The sequence below is a fragment of the Ceratotherium simum genome, chromosome 8, assembly GCF_057802395.1.
Source record: "Ceratotherium simum simum isolate JZ-2026a chromosome 8, ASM5780239v1, whole genome shotgun sequence".
In the NCBI taxonomy this organism is placed as follows: domain Eukaryota; kingdom Metazoa; phylum Chordata; class Mammalia; order Perissodactyla; family Rhinocerotidae; genus Ceratotherium; species Ceratotherium simum.
In genome coordinates this window covers 48,971,204-48,989,586 of record NC_141907.1, presented here as the reverse complement: position 1 = coordinate 48,989,586, position 18,383 = coordinate 48,971,204, and the positions used below count along the sequence as shown (strand labels likewise).

The 18,383-nt window shown below is 35.0% G+C and overlaps 1 protein-coding gene across 19 annotated transcripts in view; it reads right to left on the bottom strand.

The window, feature by feature from the left end:
• Nucleotides 1–18,383, bottom strand: part of ADGRL3 (adhesion G protein-coupled receptor L3) — an 812,769-nt gene that overhangs the window by 123,257 nt on the left and 671,129 nt on the right. For all 19 annotated transcript variants that reach the window (XM_087434392.1, XM_087434383.1, XM_087434386.1 and 16 more), the window contains 2 exons: nt 16,717–16,925; nt 15,831–16,007 (listed from right to left, as the gene is read on the bottom strand). In XM_087434392.1, coding sequence (XP_087290518.1) covers nt 15,831–16,007; nt 16,717–16,925 — 386 coding nt within the window. The remainder of the gene's footprint in view (nt 1–15,830; nt 16,008–16,716; nt 16,926–18,383) is intronic.

Genomic DNA, 18,383 nt, shown 5'->3' with positions numbered 1-18,383 from the left:
GAGAATGAGAAGGTTGTTACACCTTAATATGTTAAGACATGTTGAAATGTAAGGTGACAACCAATTATGACAATGGGGGCAAAACTATTCATGGAAGAAAGAGGACTTGAGAGTAAGTCTCAGAATCTAAAGACATGGGTTTAACCTTGTCACTCCAATTTTGCACTTGTTACCTTGAACAAACTACTTACTCCTTTGAGTATCAGAAGACTCATACAGACAGGAGACTAAAATAACTGAGGCTTTAGGTTATTGTGATAAGTATTTAAGAAAATACATGGGAAAGTAAGAAAGTCAATGTTTCTTTTTTATTTCCTTTTTTAATCTGACAACATTCTGGATTTTTTTCTTTTTTCGACAGCAACTTTCATTTCAACAATCAAAAGTCTGTAAGAATGATACAGTGGATCAGAAAAATAACAACTGTAACAAGAACAAATGTTAATCTTATTTTAACTAAGGAACTAAACATTCTAGCCAACTAATTTCACTGTATAACATTGCCAGTTTAGTTTGTATTATTAATATTTGTGCTACTGATAAATTAAGTCCACAAAATACCCATATCATCTGAAGGAGGCAGATTTTAACTTTAGCATCTGAATTCCACTTTCATTACTATAGACTTGTGTTTACGACTTTATTAAATAATAAACTACAGGGGGCCTCAATTTCACCTATATATTCTTCCTTAAGTTACAACAAGAAGACAAATCAAATAGCAAAGAAAGATATATACATATTTAAAAATTTTTGCAGAGTCTGTACCATAGACTAGCATAATTTGTTGGAAAGAATGCTTGGAAAACTCAACAAAAAACATCAAAATAAACAAAAGATCAAAAATTTCAAGGAAATTAACTTCTTAAGAGAGGATGGAGAGGTGTGAGAGAAAATCTTCAAGCAAGATGACAAAAAGATTCATCAGAAGATACTTCTTGGAAATTCAGTGATTCTATCCTCTCTAGAAGGAAAGCTTTATTAAAATAATACTTGTTTTTCAGGCTTTCTATGAAGTTTCTATTCATATTTGAGATGCCAAGTATTTTTTGAAATCAACAGAAAGTTTCTGATTTTCCCTTTTATTTTTACCTCAATGAATCTGCTTTGTCTTATCACTCTGGATAGCTCCCTGAGTAACACAATACCATGAAAGGATGAATGTCACATTGGGGGCAAAAAAGATGCCTTAAAAAATGATGTTTTGTGAAACTCACTCTGTCAATGTAAAACTCTCAAATATATCAATAAACTACATTTAATGAAACTAAATCCCAATTCATGGAAAAGAGAAATGTGACTTTTGCTTCATGATTTTAAAATAACTCAATCTGAGTACACTAAGATCTTTTGTGGAAATCTTGATATTTCTAACTTTATTGTTCAAAAAGCAAGTCAGCAAACAAGATGGAGAAATAGATTTTGAAATGTTTTTCATTTTAACTGCTTAAGTGTTTCCAGATGGCATACAAACTATGTGAGTTAATTTTGAACCCCTCTGGATGGTTTTTCTCTTTTTATATTTTTAGAAAGTTGCATTTTCCAGACACTGCTTCAACAATCACCCTGTAATAATTATTAACTGCAGGCCAATAGTTATCAAGAACCTGTTTTACTTTCTGCATAATAATGTATTATTTTAATGTTGAGTTGGATTAAAGTTAAAGCATAACATGATTTTTAAATTGCCTCAAACATATCTTATTTGAAATATTTGTAATATAGCTAAAATGAGTTTTATTTTTTCTTTTTTGCAAACATATGAGAATTTGCAACAACTCAGCAACAATTCTCAATTTGCAAACATATGATACATTACTTGTCTTGCCAGTAATGTATCACACAAGCGTAGGCATTGATTTGAATCATGAATTTCACTGAAGCCAGTAGGGTTGCGAAGGGCCTATTTTCTGATAAATGTGTCATGAACTCTGTGAAATAAGTTCCTGGTATTGCTTTAACTCTTGGGAACCAGGTCATCAGACACAAAGGTCACCCCACAAATGCCTGGGAAAATAAAGGGCTCAACGGTCTGAGGAAATTAGGAGTTCCTTTGCAAAACAGGATGGAGGTCAAAGGTGAGTAACACAGTAAGAAGAACAAGATGATTGCATTTCTTATGATTTTTATAGTAAATTAACCAAAACAACTCAGCAACAATTCTCAAACTTGTATCAAACTGAAAAAAAATCAATCTAAATATTTTCAGGATTTAATTGCTAAGAGAGAAACAGTGACAAAGTAACAACACAAAAACATTGATATCCAATTCTCCTTTGGATTCAATAGAACTTATTCTGCAAATTTGTTTGATTTCCGAAGCATAGCATAGCACACGTTAAATTGTGATTTTCCTGTTTTGAATTTGAAAAAAATTTAATTTCACCATATTGGTGAACTAGATCCTCAACTACTATAATGAAGGAAACAGAAAAGGAAATAGTAGAAAATGTGGGAACTAAGTATCTCACAATAGCTAAGAATTAAACGTAGATATGGGTATAAAAGGCAGATTAAAGTTGATAGACCAAAAAGTGATTGGTGATCAGTTAGAAATTTTTAAAGGAAATGAACTGATCAAGGATTAAATAAGAAAAAAATTTTAGGACTACCTGGGGTCTTACTTGTAGGAGTATCTGGGGTGAGGAAAGGAAATGAAGCTGGGCAGATAGAAAATTTCATCCTTAGTGTTTCTAAGTTAAGTATAGTGATGATGATGATGATGACAGCTAACATAACTTTCCAAATGTCAGATTCTATTAGAAGTTCTTAGTTATTTTATTAGGGTACTCACTTAATCCTACAAAACACCATGATGCGATACTATTATCACCTCCAATTTACAGATGATTAACCACGATCATTCAACTAGTATGCAGTAGAGATAGGATTAGTGGCAGGATGGCCAACTGTAAAGGTTTGCTCAGGAATGGTCTAGTTTTGGCACTAAATTTCCACATCTTGGGAAAGCTGTCTCCAAGACATGAATAAATCTCAGAGATCAGAGATGGGCGCAGAAGTTTGGAAGAAAAGTACAAAATCCATATGACAGCCAAGAAAATAGAGGCTGAAAGCAACATTATTTTTAGCGTCAAATGGATGTAGCATCGATTATCCACCTTTGTTAGTGACTCCTGCTGTTTTCCCCTCTGACTATTGATGTTGGCAACCATGATGTGCAGTTCCGGTATTGGATCACCCATTGTTGCATCACTCTGAGTGAGGAGACTTAACTATGCAACTTCGGTGAGTTGTGATCCTGACTTCCTTTATGACTTTGGATTAACTGCTGCGCTTTGTATCAAAATCGTGCTACTTTAATTTTTAACACTGTGAACATTATGACCATATTTTCCAATAGCTCAATGAAACTGAGAATGACTATAATATAATAACATGGCAATACTGAAAAAGAAGGCTAAATAATTGTGTTATTTTAAAGATACATGGAAGGACACATGAAACCAGATTAGAGAGACAACCAAGACAGAGCATATGGCACAATATGCAGAAATGAATTTGGGATCAGGCATGAAAGAGGTGGCTGTATGAATGTGCATATGGAGGCTAAATCTCACAAGTCTAGGATGAGACAGGCAGGTTTTTGTAAAATCAAAGGTTTTTTTTTAATCTCCAATAAAAGATACTAATGCTCAGTTGAAATTAACGCTCCTGGAATAAGCTTGAGTATACCACAAGAACAACCACACATTATTGTTTTCTCCCTTTAATTTCTCTATGCACCTGAATAAAGTTACTTTTCCTGATTCAGATGTTGCAACTAAAACATCCTGTGGGTGCACAAAAAGGGAATTTTGAAAACTAATGTTTTGGCCCCTTATAGCGTAGAGCTGATTCTGTCAGATCTTACTAATGTAATGAATCATGGCAACAAGATATGTTTCCTCTTTGATTTGAAAAATGGAGTTTCAAATCATCTGCTTGATTTCTATAATTAGTTTCATTAATGAAACTTCAGAAGACATAAAACAAAAGATTGTTGACACCGTGTCCAGATATAAAGCAGACTTTGCTCGTCTATCTGCATATTCACCAGACAGTGCAAACCTAAATTCTGGAAAATTGCATTCAGCCTATAGATTCCCTACAAAAGGAAATGAACAGTTCTTACCTACTAAATGTTCTGTACACTTTGTAGACAAGACTACTAAAAAGGGATGTGATTTGCTTACTTGAGATAATGAAGTTTCATAATGAAATTTTTTGGTCACTTTTAAGTTTCCTCAAAATGCACAGAAGTACTTAATGAGCTCTTTAACTTTCTAGAAATGGAAGGAGACAGTCTCCTGAGATGTGCCTACAAGATGGCTATCATTGATGCTGGCCATGGGAAAGATGTTAAAATATCGGCCTTTTGTAAAATCATATTTTCAAAATGTGGGACAAGAATGTCTTTCTCTAATTTTGAAATACATGACAGATGACAACAGAGAAAAAGATTACAGTAAAACAAATGTTTATGATGTTTCTCCAAAACTGTTTGATAGCTCTGAAGAGGCTGAGGAACCTGGAGAAAGATGAACTGACTCTACCTGAGTTGCATGAACTTCTGTGTAGGTTAGGACAAAAACTCAGAAAAAGAAAACATTACCTACTTTGGGGATTTCAGACTGTTTCCAACAAATGTCACCAGAAAAGGGCAGTCAAGTTAAACAGGATTTTCTCACTTCTTTATTAAAACTGTGACTTATTTGGAATCCATCTCTATTTCATAAAGTAAAATTACCTCAGTGCTTTAAATTCATCATCCCTGATAATATTTTAGCTTATGGTGACATCCAGTGTGCTTGGAAGTGTTTAAAAATGATGAACATTTTGGACATGGACAGCCTATATGACGAATTCACACGTGCTAAAGAACTGATTGGCAAACAGCGGGTCTACCAAAACAAGCCTGTAGATACAAAGTGGATGGGCATTTTGGAGAGCTGGGAACTAATTCCTTCAAGTCTAAAAACCTATTAAGTAAAACTATTAAGTAAAATCCTAAGTATTCCATGTTCAACATTTTTGTTGAGAAGGTATTTAGCTTGACGTCATCACGTTGGATTGACCCAAGGAATCAATGTAAAGTGGGCTTGATAAGAGCAGAAGTGTAGGTCAAAGTGAATTTTGCTTTTGACTGTATTCAGTTTTAACTCTAAAGACAGAAGGAAAAAGACAAACGGAAAGAAACATGCCATAGCTATTTTTATTAAATATAGGTCATATCTGTTTAATTACTTTATTGCACTTTTTTTTAATCTCACATTTATACATCTTAAAAATATATAATAATACAGCCTAAAAGTTTAAATACGCAATAAAGACTTTTGCTGTATCAGAGGACAGAAAGAAACCTTTAAAAAATAATGATACAGCTTTTCACACTATTAGCGTTACTATTAAATACTACTAAATGTCACTATTAAGTATTAATAACACATAAGGGCATCATTACTTATTACATATTAAATATATTTTTGATCTGGTAGTGCTATTTCTCAGTTGGCTCTCTAAAAAGTTGATCACCCTAACTGTTGGCCACATACTCCACGCTCTTAACAACTTCACTAACAGGGGAGATCCTCTCCTATAGTCCCTTTTGTGACCCAGTTATATTAAGCTCCTTAGAATTGGACAGAGCCAGGCTTTCATGGGTGAAAATTTCTTGACTATCCTTTGAATGCAATGATTAAACCCAGAAGTTTTATTAAAACAAAGCTTGCTGGGGATCATTCAGCCAATTTCCTGATTCTCTGACAAAATGGATAACTTCTCTTAAGATTGTTTTCATTAAAATGCACACACACACACACACACACAATTTTTGAAAGTACTTCTTAAAGGGAGTAGGTGATACAGAATGGGGTAGAGGAGCTGCAGTATAATGAAAAGGAACCGTAGAAATGCCAGACTTGAATTACCCAGATATGTGTATTGTCATCATTTATATATCGTTCTTCTCCGAGTCAGAGTCATTTCCTTTGGCACATAAGAAAAGACAAATTCACCACACGAGAAGGGAAAGTTTTAAAATAGTGACAAATTGAATTAGAAAAGAGAAAGTAATTTTGCATAACTAGGTTATAAAAACCACACAAACAGAAACTACACCAAGCCAAAAATACCTAATAAAAGTTTGGTAGATTCATTCTAAGGATATTCATTGGATGCCTACTATAGGTCAGGTACTGAATTAAACAGAATATAAATATAAATATATATACACACACGTGCACATACATGCACATCCCCTTGTTACACCATTATTCCATTTTCATTTGGTGTTCTTAGCTAAAGCAATTTGAGGAAAAAGAAAAAAGGGATGGTTATTAGGCTTTCTTATTTTCCATTCTCATGAATCAATTTATTGCATTTTAACCAGAGTAAGGGTCTTCTAGATAATAACCCTGTGGACAATGATCCCACAGGCCTAGAGACAATAACTTGAGCTAACATTAAATTTTACAAAATTAACGTCTTAAAAGCTGCATGAACTGGATTTTTAAATCAGCAAGTAACCAATCATAGAAGATCTTTAAATAGTAATGCTTACACTGTAAGGAGACACAAAATAAATTGGCAGTCCTTCAAATTGTCTATAACAAGATAGGAAAGATGGTTTACTTCAGCCCTATTTTTGTTGAATGCTTTTAAAATCTTATTTATACAAGTTGACCTTATTGCCTGTCTTATAAAGTATATAAATAACTATTCTGGAAAATCTAGCCTAATTCCTCTAGAGTCCAGCAGTTCTCTAGCTTTACCACTTTATTTACTAGGCACAGCGGAATGAAGAAGGCCAGGAAAAAAGAAAAACAATCACTGAATAGTCCCAATGTTTAAAAAAAAAGGTAAAATTTTGTGATCCGGAACAAATAGAGTACAGTTAGTAAACACATCAACTAGTTCTTACAAGGAGCAGTAGAAGCAATTGAGGATATTTTTAGGACATTAGGATGGAAAAGGTCTTTATGCTTGTTTCTTTTGCTTGGTTGGTTGATTACACTTTCTCAAGCGTGGATAAATTGGGTGAGTAGAGCCATTATAGTTAAAATAATTAAAAACAAATCCTTCAGTTAGTCAATACTAAACATTATCTCATTAATGAAAAAGAAACCAAATCAATGAAAAAATTCATGCATACTTTGTATTGATTTATGATTGTACTTAAAATTGAATTTGGTGGTGCTGATACTGTGGGCATTCACAATGTTCATATAACCAACATTTTGAAGAGCTGGGAAGTTATATGTAATTACGATAATATCTTGCTGCAAATCTATTATTTGAAGATCCCATTGTGAAAAAGTGTCACTTCGAAAAGTGAGGGAAAGCATTGGCCTAAACTTCTCTCTTTCAGGGAAAGCTTACTTGTTTAGAGGTAGATAAAATCATTATTTTTTATTAGAAACTAAATTAAATATTTGGACTCTCATAGTTAACTACCCCTCAGGATCCAGAGCTCAAGGGCTTTGAAGACAGTTAAGAAAATAGTGAATTAAAAAAATCGTAATTTTGGGGCCAGCCCAGTGGCGCAAGCAGTTAAGTGCACGCACTCCACTGCGGCGGCCTGGGGTTCGCCGGTTCGGATCCCGGGCGTGTACCGACGCACCGCTTGTCAAGACATGCTGTGGCAGCGTCCCATATAAAGTGGAGGAAGATGGGCACGGATGTTAGCCCAGGTCCCGTCTACCTCAGCAAAAAGAGGAGGATTGGCAGATGTTAGCTCAGGGCTGATCTTCCTCACACACACACACACAAAATCATATTTTCAAAAAAGTTTATAATTTCCAACATTATTTTAACAGATTTTGGTATTCAATCTATAAAATAATCCTGAGATAATGTTAGAAAAATTTTTATTAGTCTCATTTAAACAATTAATAATGGGAACAGGCAGTTTAGATGATTCCCCTAAGAACAAGAGGCAATTACTTCAAGAATTGGAATCAGGACCCTAACTCTCCTGATTTTTAATTCTTATTCCAATTTTCCTTCAGATTATAAAGTAGGCAAATTATGATGACAATACATATTGTGGTATTGGTATTGTGGATTAAATGAGATAACGTATGTAGACATTAAAGAAATGATATTCATTTCTATTACTACTGGACACACTGAGCCTTTCTCAGAGTTGATGTCCTCACCTAATCTCCACTTTTTTGAATGTCCATAAACTTGACTATTTATTTTGTATATTTCTCACTAGAATTGCAGATGCATCTCCAGCTGCTGTGTTTAGCCAAGCTTATTTAGTGAACATGATAAAAAACCTAAAAATTGTTAAGGATAAGGACCCAAACTGCATATAAGAAGATTGTAGGTCTCTTTCTGCTTAAAAATTCTGCTACAACCCAGAAATAAAAACAATAAGCAGAAGGATGATATTAATATTAAAGAATATACAATTTAGTGAAAAAATATTCTGCAAAACCACAAAAATCCAGCCTGATTTCACGCTACTTTGACCTGTCACTCTCATTTTGCTTAAACAGTTATGTCACTTCATCTAGAGCACATTCTCTGATCCCTCAAGGTTAAGTGAAGGCTATTTCCCATGTGTTTCCATAGCATCCTCTACTGCAACAATAAGACATTTCTCAGAAGACACTGATTTTGCTGATTTCTTATCTATATTACTAATTAGATTGTAAGCTTTGCCTGTCATAAAGATGGAACTCAACTCTTTGAGGAACAAATAAAGGATGGACTAAGCACATTACAATTAAAGAAATAGAGATTAACAAAGTTTCTAAATATGTTTCTATAGATTCCTCTTAATTACAAAAACTTCAATATTCCTGTACAATGTAACTTTAACCAAGTGATCAAACTGGTCATTCCAATAAGGGGTCGCCTGATGCAATGGGAAGGATACAGCATCACCTACATGGTATTCCTGTCCAAAACGTTTAACTCGAATCTAATCATGAGAAAACAAGCAGAAAGATTGCAATTGTGGGACATTCTACAGGACAAATGGCCTGGATTCTACAAAATGCCATTTTCATGAAAGACAAAAACAGACAGGAAGACTTCTATGTTAAAGAAGACTAAAGACACATGACAACTGAAGGCAATGTGTGTGATCCTTGACTGGGTCCTGCATGGAGAAACAAAGGCTCTAAAGGATATTACTGGGATAACTGGAAAAATTTGTGTATGGATTATATAGTAGATAATAGCGTTTAATCAATGTTAAATTTCTTTTGTATGTTAACAGTAGAGAGAGAATGGTCTTAAAACATAATTGCTGGAGGACTTAGGAATTAAGTACAATAAAGTCAGCAATTTACTTTCAAAAAGTCAAATAATACAGCAAAACATATACATACATACATACACAGAAAAGTTACAGTTAAATGTGTTAAAAATTTAAATGTGAATTCAGAAAAAAGGTTATATGAGTGTTTATTGTACTATTCTTTCAACTTTTCTATAAAAGTTCTGTAAAAAGGGGTGAAGAAAAAGAGTAATAAAATAATTTCTAATGGTTTACTTTTCTTCAAGTCCATAATTTTGGCTGCTCTGTCTCTATAGCTAGTTTTGGATTTATATCTCCTCCTTTCATGAACTAAAGAAGACACACCAGGAGCTAGGTGCCTATTCCTCTTCTCAAACACAGATGCAGAGAGCATCCTTCTCGCTATCACTATAGATGACCTTTCCTCTCTTCCTCCTTGCCCTGTACACAGACAAGTAGAGGGAAGAGTCCATAGAACTTTCCTCTTCTTCTTCCAATAAACAATTTCATCAGAAATAAAACAAAAGAGGCTCTAGGCCATTGGTGATTCATTATAGGATGGGGAAGTGATATGGAGGCAGCATTCTTCATTTCTTATTTGTTCAAAGGAGCATGAGAGGTGGTGCTCCAGGAGCCATGGGGGTAGGAAGAAAATTCTTCCATTATACTCAATCATATTTTGAAATACCTGTCCTCTGCCCATTGCTTGCAAGTGATATGAAATTCTAAATATTCTCTCCGACCTAAGAAACTAGAAGACGTGTGTATGCCAGTGTCTGGTACAGGGAGAAGGGGGTGGGTCAGTGAGGAAGGCGGCAGTTGTCATTCTTTTATTAAGTAAAAGGGATGTGTTACTTCTTGGAAGCCTGGGCAAAAATTTAAACAACTCTAGAAATCTTAAATTGTTACAGACTTAGTCCTACTTATGTAGGAGTCCAGAATAAATATGCTAACCGATCTCCAAGAACCTAAAATTCAGAAGGACAAAATAGACATAGAGATAAGCTATCTTGCAAAATACATATTCCTCAGTGGAAAAACTAATCCATACTTTAAGGAAGTATGTATATCATTTAGGGTCAGGACCTGGCTCAAGTTTCCTTCTTAATAAATACACATCAAATCAGTAGATGAAAAACATTAAATATATTACATATGTATAAGACAGATCATCCTGCTCCTTTGCTTAAAACTCTGCTGTGGTTCTCCATTGCACTCAGAATAAAACACACCCAAAGTCCTTCTGATGGTGTCCAAAGCCTTCTGTTCTAGACCCTCTGACTTTTTCTGCTAACATACTTTCTCTCTTATTCTTTCCACTGCAACTACACTGCTCTCCTTGCAGTTCTTCAAATACATCAGAATCGCCCCTAGTTCAGGGTCTTGTTCTTCTTCCATCTTCCTGGAAGAGTCTTTCTCCAGATTATCTGCAAGGCTGACTCTCTCATTTCTTTCTCTCACTTCTCTCTGCTCCTAATACTGAGCTTAGGGTCTAGGAAGAGGTAGACAATAACACAGCATACTAGCAAATAAATAATTTCAAATTTTAATAAATCTATGAAGGAAATATATCATCATAACAATTGTCCAATGAGAAAATCCAATAATCCTTGGTTGTAAAAGGTTTTCTAATTTTTTGATAATGTTAATATTCAAGATAATTAATATAACAAAACTTTAAATTTTTGAAACCATTTTCTTTTCATGGAATTTTTCATAATTGGAGGGTATTCAACTTATCAGTTATCTAGTTTTTTTCCTAAAGAAATATACTATTTAAAGTACTATAAACTAGTTACAATTTTTAATCTCTACCTCCATCTCAATCCCATCATACTATAGATGACAAATACAAAATGAGGGGCCGGACCTGTGGCATAATGGTTAGGTTTGGCACGCTCCACTTTGGTGGCCCAGGTTCACAGGTTTGGATCCTGGGTGTGGACATACACCACTTGTCAGCCATGCTGTGGTGGCGACCCACATATAAAGTAGACGAAAATTGGCGTAGATCCTAGCTCAGGGCTAATCTACCTCAAGCAAAAAAAAGAGGAAGACTGACAATAGATGTTAGCTCAGGGCGAATCTTCCTTAGCAAAAATAAAAATAAAAAAAAATACAAAATGAGCATAAAATTTTGGGAATCACACCTTTAGCACCATACATTAAACATTTCATTTTTCACTAATAAAATCATTTCTTAAATTCTTAAAGTAACTCTGCTTTTTGTATCTTAAAAAATAAAAATACTCTTTTTGAAAAGCAAGTACTTTACTTCATGTACAACTGCAGAACCCTGCAAAGTAAAACTACTTCGTGTTTTTTCCTAGCCTAAAAAAGTCTAGCTATAAAATATTTGATACACAGAATCCATGGTATGGAATTAAAAATTTCCAAATTGTCACTCTTGTGAATCAACACTAAATTAAGAAAGAAATACAATGATTTTAAATAGCAAAATCAATGCTTACACTTGGACTGGGTGAAGTTGGGTTTGGGGCAATAGAATATACTAAGCTAAAATAAAAAAGAGAGAGATGCAATCATCAAATTAAGGAAAGTGAAGCCTTTTAAAGATAATAAAAATCAATGTCAAGTTGAACTGACAAGAAATAGTAGGAGACTTTTTTTTATTATCTCCCAAAGAATTATAATTTGAGTAGAGGAAAGAGCTATAGGTGATATAAATTGTCAGACCTTTACCTAAAGCATTTGTTTCAGTGCTCTACAAAACCACAGTAGAAATGTTAATTAGCCAATTAGTTTGAAACTTGTGCTCCTGTAAACTAAAATACTCCTCCCACAAAGGGTGTTCACAAAAAGAACTGCTTGTAAGACAAGAGACAGACATTTGAATTTAGCGTATTTAACATTCTGCTGAACAACAAATAAACCCGCAGGTGATTCTCAATAATGGAAAGGTTTTAAAGTACCATAAATACTATCTCAGTTTAGTATAAAATTACATTATATTAATTTCTGTAATGATTACTCTTATGTCTAAAAGAGAAGACAATCAAGTGTGTCCTCAGACAATAGAAGTCAAGAGAACTCAGAAGTAGTTAACCAGCTGCGCTGCCACCTTGGGGTGGAAACGTCCCCTTCCTTCTTTTATCTGCCTAAATTGACCTAGCTATGAAATCTTTCTCAGCACCCACTCAAAAATCATTCTTAACACTTGTCTCCCTTGATGACCTATAAATCCCCTGAGGCCAAGGACCTGTTTTGCCCTACTCCCTACAGTATTTCATGGGGGTGGGGTAATCTGAAATTTAAAATATGGTGGACAGGGGAAGCCTAATTGAGAGGTGGCAGTGGAGCAAAGACTTGAAGGAGATGAGGAGGCTGGCCATGTGGCTATTTGGGGGCCTCGGGGAAGGGAGACCTTCAGGCGTAACTAGAGCACACCTGATATGTTGGTGTAAACGTGGCTGAAGCCAAGTGAGCAAGAGGAAGAGGAAGAGGAGAGGAAGTCAAGAGATGCTAATATATTCCAAGATTTGCAATTTTGCTCCTATCGAGATAAAAAGTCAGTCAGATTGGATCCAAGGTATGAAGTACCTGATTTGCACTTTAAAGAGATCACAGAACTGCTTTTTCAGAATGAATTAGAGGAGTGACAAGGTCTGACTCACATTTTAAGAGTATCCTTCTGCTTTCTGGCAATGATGCTGAGAACAAACTTAAGGGGGACCAGGAGGAAGTGGGGAAACCAATTAAGGGGCTATAACAAAAAAGTAGAAGAGAGATAATAGGGGCTTGAATCCAGGTGGTAGTTTTGAAGATGCTTAGAAGCTGTCAGATGCAGGATCTGGCAGAATATGCTCATAGGATTGGGTGTGCAGTATGAGTGAAAAGAAACAAAGATGGTGCATGGTTTAGGGCTGGAGCACTTGGAAAGACAGGTACTTAGCAGCTATTTACTAAGACAGAGAAGATTCAGATGGGAGAATACCAAAAGTGTAGTTCTAAAATTGTGACACTTATTAGAAGTCTAGGTGGACACGGCAAGTTAGCAGTTGAATCTATGAATCTGGAGTTAAGAAACGGAGATAGAAAATCTGGGAATTTTGAGATGATATTTAGATCCATATGACTATATGAGATCACCTAGGTAGAAAGAACGAATAGGGCCTATACTACATCTAGGATTACACTCTGGGCTAGAGCAAAAATGAGAGGTTGTAGAGATGAGGCGACCCCAGAAAAGGAAGCTAAGGAGGACCAGCTGCCGAGGAGAGAAAGAAACAAGAGAATGGTGTATCCAAGGCAAAGTGAAGAAAATGTTACCAGAATGTGGTCAACGCGAATTCTTCACACGTTACCTTACTAATTACACCCTACTCATCCTTCAGAGCAGGACACTTTTTTGATAAGCCATCTCTGAGCAGTCCTGCCTTAGATAGATGAGACTGCAGCTTCACTTCTCTGTCCTCTCCTCCCCGTCAACAATGTGAGTTCCCTGAGGGCCAGAAGCTTCACTGGAATGCTGGATTCTAGTAATCTCTGGCAGACGGAAAGGAGGAAATTACATTTATTGAGAGCCTACTGTGTCATAGGCAACATGTCAATACCTTTACTTAGGTGCTCAAAAAATGTTGGTAAAAGAATGAAGGAAGTGCTGAATGAACAGGTGATAGATAAGGGCAATTCAGTGCACAAGTAGAGTCCTGGAGGGAAAACCCATTCATCAGGGCACCACAGTTTAACAGCATAGCTCTCAAGATTACTCAGCTAACTCTTCCCGCTCTCATTTCCAAGCTCGTTAAGTAAAATTCTCCTGTACAATTTTGTTTCTTTTATAGATTTTCCCGCAGAGTTGAAAGTGACAAGTAGCAAACACAAATATCTGTTCCAACTGGTTGCTGTATTTCTCACTGTGCGTGAATAAATTAGCATTCTGTTTAGACATTAGTCTAATGTAAGTTTGGTCAGTGTATTTCTTTTTGGACTTGTAGGGATGATCAGTCTGTATTGTTTTCTGTTTTTCAAGTGTTAAAATCACATTGTGAGATCAAAATGAGACTGACTTAGGCAATGAGAAGAGGTTGTGATACAAGAAATCTAGGATATACATACTGTGTGACTGAATGCTAAAGGAAAATATTGATTTCCATTTATTTTATCTCTTGTTGACACACAATAATGGTCACAGTCAGGATTCTTGTATAATGGATTGGCAAATCCATTATTTGGACTGAGCAAAAAATGATATTTTGTTGTTGCTTCAAATATGATCCATTTTTCTGAGTTGAATTTCTTCCCTAAGCTGAAAAATAGAATCCCAGAGCCATACTAACACATTCCAGGTTTAAATCTAACATTTGTTAGTGTAGCCAGTCTTGCTAAAAGCTAGATCAATTTGTGATGCTCTGACAAAATAGGGTTTGTAGTCCTTTAAAGACCAAAATTTGAACTGTGCTGACACGGCTAAGGTAATTTGCTCTTATGGTGCTAACTGGGATTGGATTGGGTCTCCCTCTGGGATACCTGTGCCATCTCTAAATTTAACAGTGTCAAAGAAAATTCCGGATGAAATTATTTGGATCAATGATATTAGCTAGATAAAACCTTTGCCACAGTTTTCACTTATTAAAATGTGTTGGACAGTAATATTTCCTGTATTTTTACTGACAGCAGAGAGATGAGAAAAGAATTCACTAGTATATAATTTCTTGTTACCAAACTATCTATCAATCTCTATAACCAAATTCATAAGTCCTTTATATTTTTATGTCCTAAGCATATCTGAAATCTAAATCCTCTTCATGCCCAGCATGACAGCCAGAGTCATGCTGGGAAAAGACTGATGCAACCAAGTTAGCCATGTTTCTGACTTTAGAAACTACCTATTACCTGGATTTTTCCTTAGAATAGTGTCTTCTTGAATGGACAATACCCAATACATTGTGTTAGAATTTGCTAAGCTCTTTGTATTACCATGCACTGTGTATTGTGCTGCTTTCCCAGGAGGGCTTTTGACAGTATTTACCCCATGTATAGCTCCTTAGTCTTCAACCTACCAGATCCCAGTTCCTAACCCCACCACACTGGCCTTTGTTCCTGGGGTCCTATCTTGCCCTGTCCACAAGGTCTGATATTTATTCATACAAAATAAAAGCTGGAGAGACTAAGGGAAGTTTTATATCAAAATTATATTTTAGGGCCAGCCCCGTGGCTTAGTGGTTAAGTGTGCGTGCTCCGCTGCTGGCGGCCCGGATTCAGATGCCGGGCACACACCGATGCACCGCTTCTCCGGCCATGCTGAGGCCACGTCCCACATACAGCAACTAGAAGGCTGTGCAACTATGATGTACAACTATCTACTGGGGCTTTGGGGGAAAAAAAATTATATTTTATAAGTAAACTTCAATTTTATGAAATATGTTGATAATAGAAAAAAGGATTATTTGAGTCATCCAGGAGGATATGGGTTGAATACCAGAGAGTTCCTGAATTGAATTACTGTGAAAGTGGAAAAATTTTGAAGTGAGACTGGCCCATGGAGTTAGGACTTTTTACAGTTAGTTTCCCGATTGTATGCTAAGGGATTTTTATTTTACGGTGTATATCTTACCTTAACTTCCACATGTGCCATCAGCACTGCAAAATTGGTTAGATGGTTGCAAGAGCATGTAGTGTGCGTCTTATTTGTTGTCAGGAGCCGACAGCCTTGTGTTGACCAATAACCTGTCATTGTGCGCTTGGAATAGCTCCAAAATGAACAGTTAGGGTTGAAATTTTCCTCAGACTGCTGTAGGGAAAAAAAAAATCAATAAAGCCAATAACTACTTTAGGATCACATAAATTAGGTAGGCATTCTCTTTACATCTAACACAATGTCATACTCTGTTCCAATTTTCGTGGAGATAGATATCTACCAGTATTTTCATTTTAAGTGGGCCTCATCAAGTCTAAGCAAATTTGATTATATGTTGCTGTTTATTCCCCCGAATTAGAGGTGAGTTTACTTTTTAAAAAATTAATGTTGAAGGAATACTAGTATCAATGTCTCAGAATCGCATCAACTAATTTCAAAGTAAAGTACGTTGCAAAGTAAAGAAGCTAATTGCTCTCAACAATCAACTTCTGAAAAGAAAGTTTTTAGAAATCTTTGTTCAATTTTACAATACACAAAAATATATCTACACACAAAGACATAATTATTTGTAACATCATATGCAAAGCCATGTCCAGTTCTACTGAACACATTGCTGGCTCTTTAATTATGGAGAAGCATTTATAAATCCATCTATGAATGTTTTTACCACAAGCATTTACATATTTAAGAATTACCCTTCTCCCTCATTTCAGAAAAAAAATCACACCATCATTTTATAGAGAATGAACTGCTATATGTCAAATAATAGGAAAAAAATAAAAGAAAATTAATACACTTGATGTTCATGCCATAACAAATACAAATAATCTGGACAACTAAACCTAACATGCCATTTTCTTACCTTAATGTGTTTAACAGTGAACACCACAGGATCAGCCAAATAAACCTTATTACTGAACTCTTTGTTTATTGCTGCTGTAATAACAGGGGAATTGACAATAACAGAATGATTGGTGGACATAGCCTCTGTTCCCAACTTCATGCTGGCATTCTCCGTGGACAAATAAGGACCCAAGTTATTATAAAGGACAAAGGCCACTCTGATCTCTCCTAAAATAAATGCAAATGTGAATTATAAACTGGGAAAAAGCTCTGATTACTTTGTACATTCCACTTAAATTAGATAGTTCTAATTAGGTCATAATCAAATCTGTGTAATACATACTCACAACAAAAATCAAGCATTCATTTTAACCAAAGTGTCAAGTCATTAATGAGAAAAGTAAAGTCAAATGATGCTGAAACAATTACATATCAGTATTTAAAAAAATGAACCTCAATCCCTATCTCACTCCATAGTCAAAATGCAATTCAAGATGGATCATAGCCGTAAACATAAAAACCAGAACCATAAAGCTTCTAGAAAAAAATTTAGAACATCTTTGTGATCTTGGGGAAGGCAAAGATGACTTGGATAGGACTCAAAAACACTAACCATAAAAGAAAAATATGGTAAACTGAATTTTATCAAAATTGAAAATTTGTGTCTATCAAAAATACAGCATTAAGAAAACGAATAGGCAAGCCACAGACTAGGAAATTTTATATGTGTATGTGTGTGTATATATATATATATATATATATACATAAGACTCATGAATCTATAAAGCATTTATGCTAATCAACAATAAAAGAATAAATGACACACTAAAATGACAAAACACATAAACACATACTTTAGAAAAAAAAGATATATGAAAGGCTAATAGACACACAAAAATTATCAGTATCGTTAGTAATTAGGGAAATAAAAATAAGCCACACTGAGATACTATTTCATACCCACCAGAATCTCTAAAATCGAAAAGACTGACCACACTAACGTTGATAAGGATGTGAAACTATTGGAAATTTGGTACACTGCTGGTGAGAGTATAAAATGGTTCAACTATTTGGAAAAATGTTTGGCAATTTCTTAAAAAGTTAAACATATATCTACTCTTCCTAGATAAGTGAAAACATATATCCACAACAAAAAAAACTTATATAAGAATGCTGACAGCAATCTTTTTCATAATAGCCCTGAACTGGAAACAACTAAACAATGTATCAATAGGAGAATAAATTATGGCATATTAATATAATGGAATATACTATACATCAATAAAGAACAAACTACTGACAGATGAAACATAATGACTGAATCTCAAAAATGTTACGCTGAGTTAAAGAATACAGGCCGAAAAGAGTTGAAACTGTATGATTCATTTATTTGAAGGCTAAGAGCAGGCAAAATTAGTCTACAAAAATAGTAATGAGAAGAAAGTAGTTTCATCAGGTGGGAGAGGGGGTGAGAAGACTGGAAAGAGCCATCAGGGAATTTTCTGGGTAATATTAGAGATTTATACCTTACTTTATGGGACATTATAGAGGAATGTACAACTGTCAAATTCATCAAGCTAAACACTCAAGGTATATGCATTTTCTTGTATGTCAATTATATCTCAATATCAATTAAAGAAAAAAACAAGGATTCAAAATCTTTACTGTCCTAAAACCTAATTACCG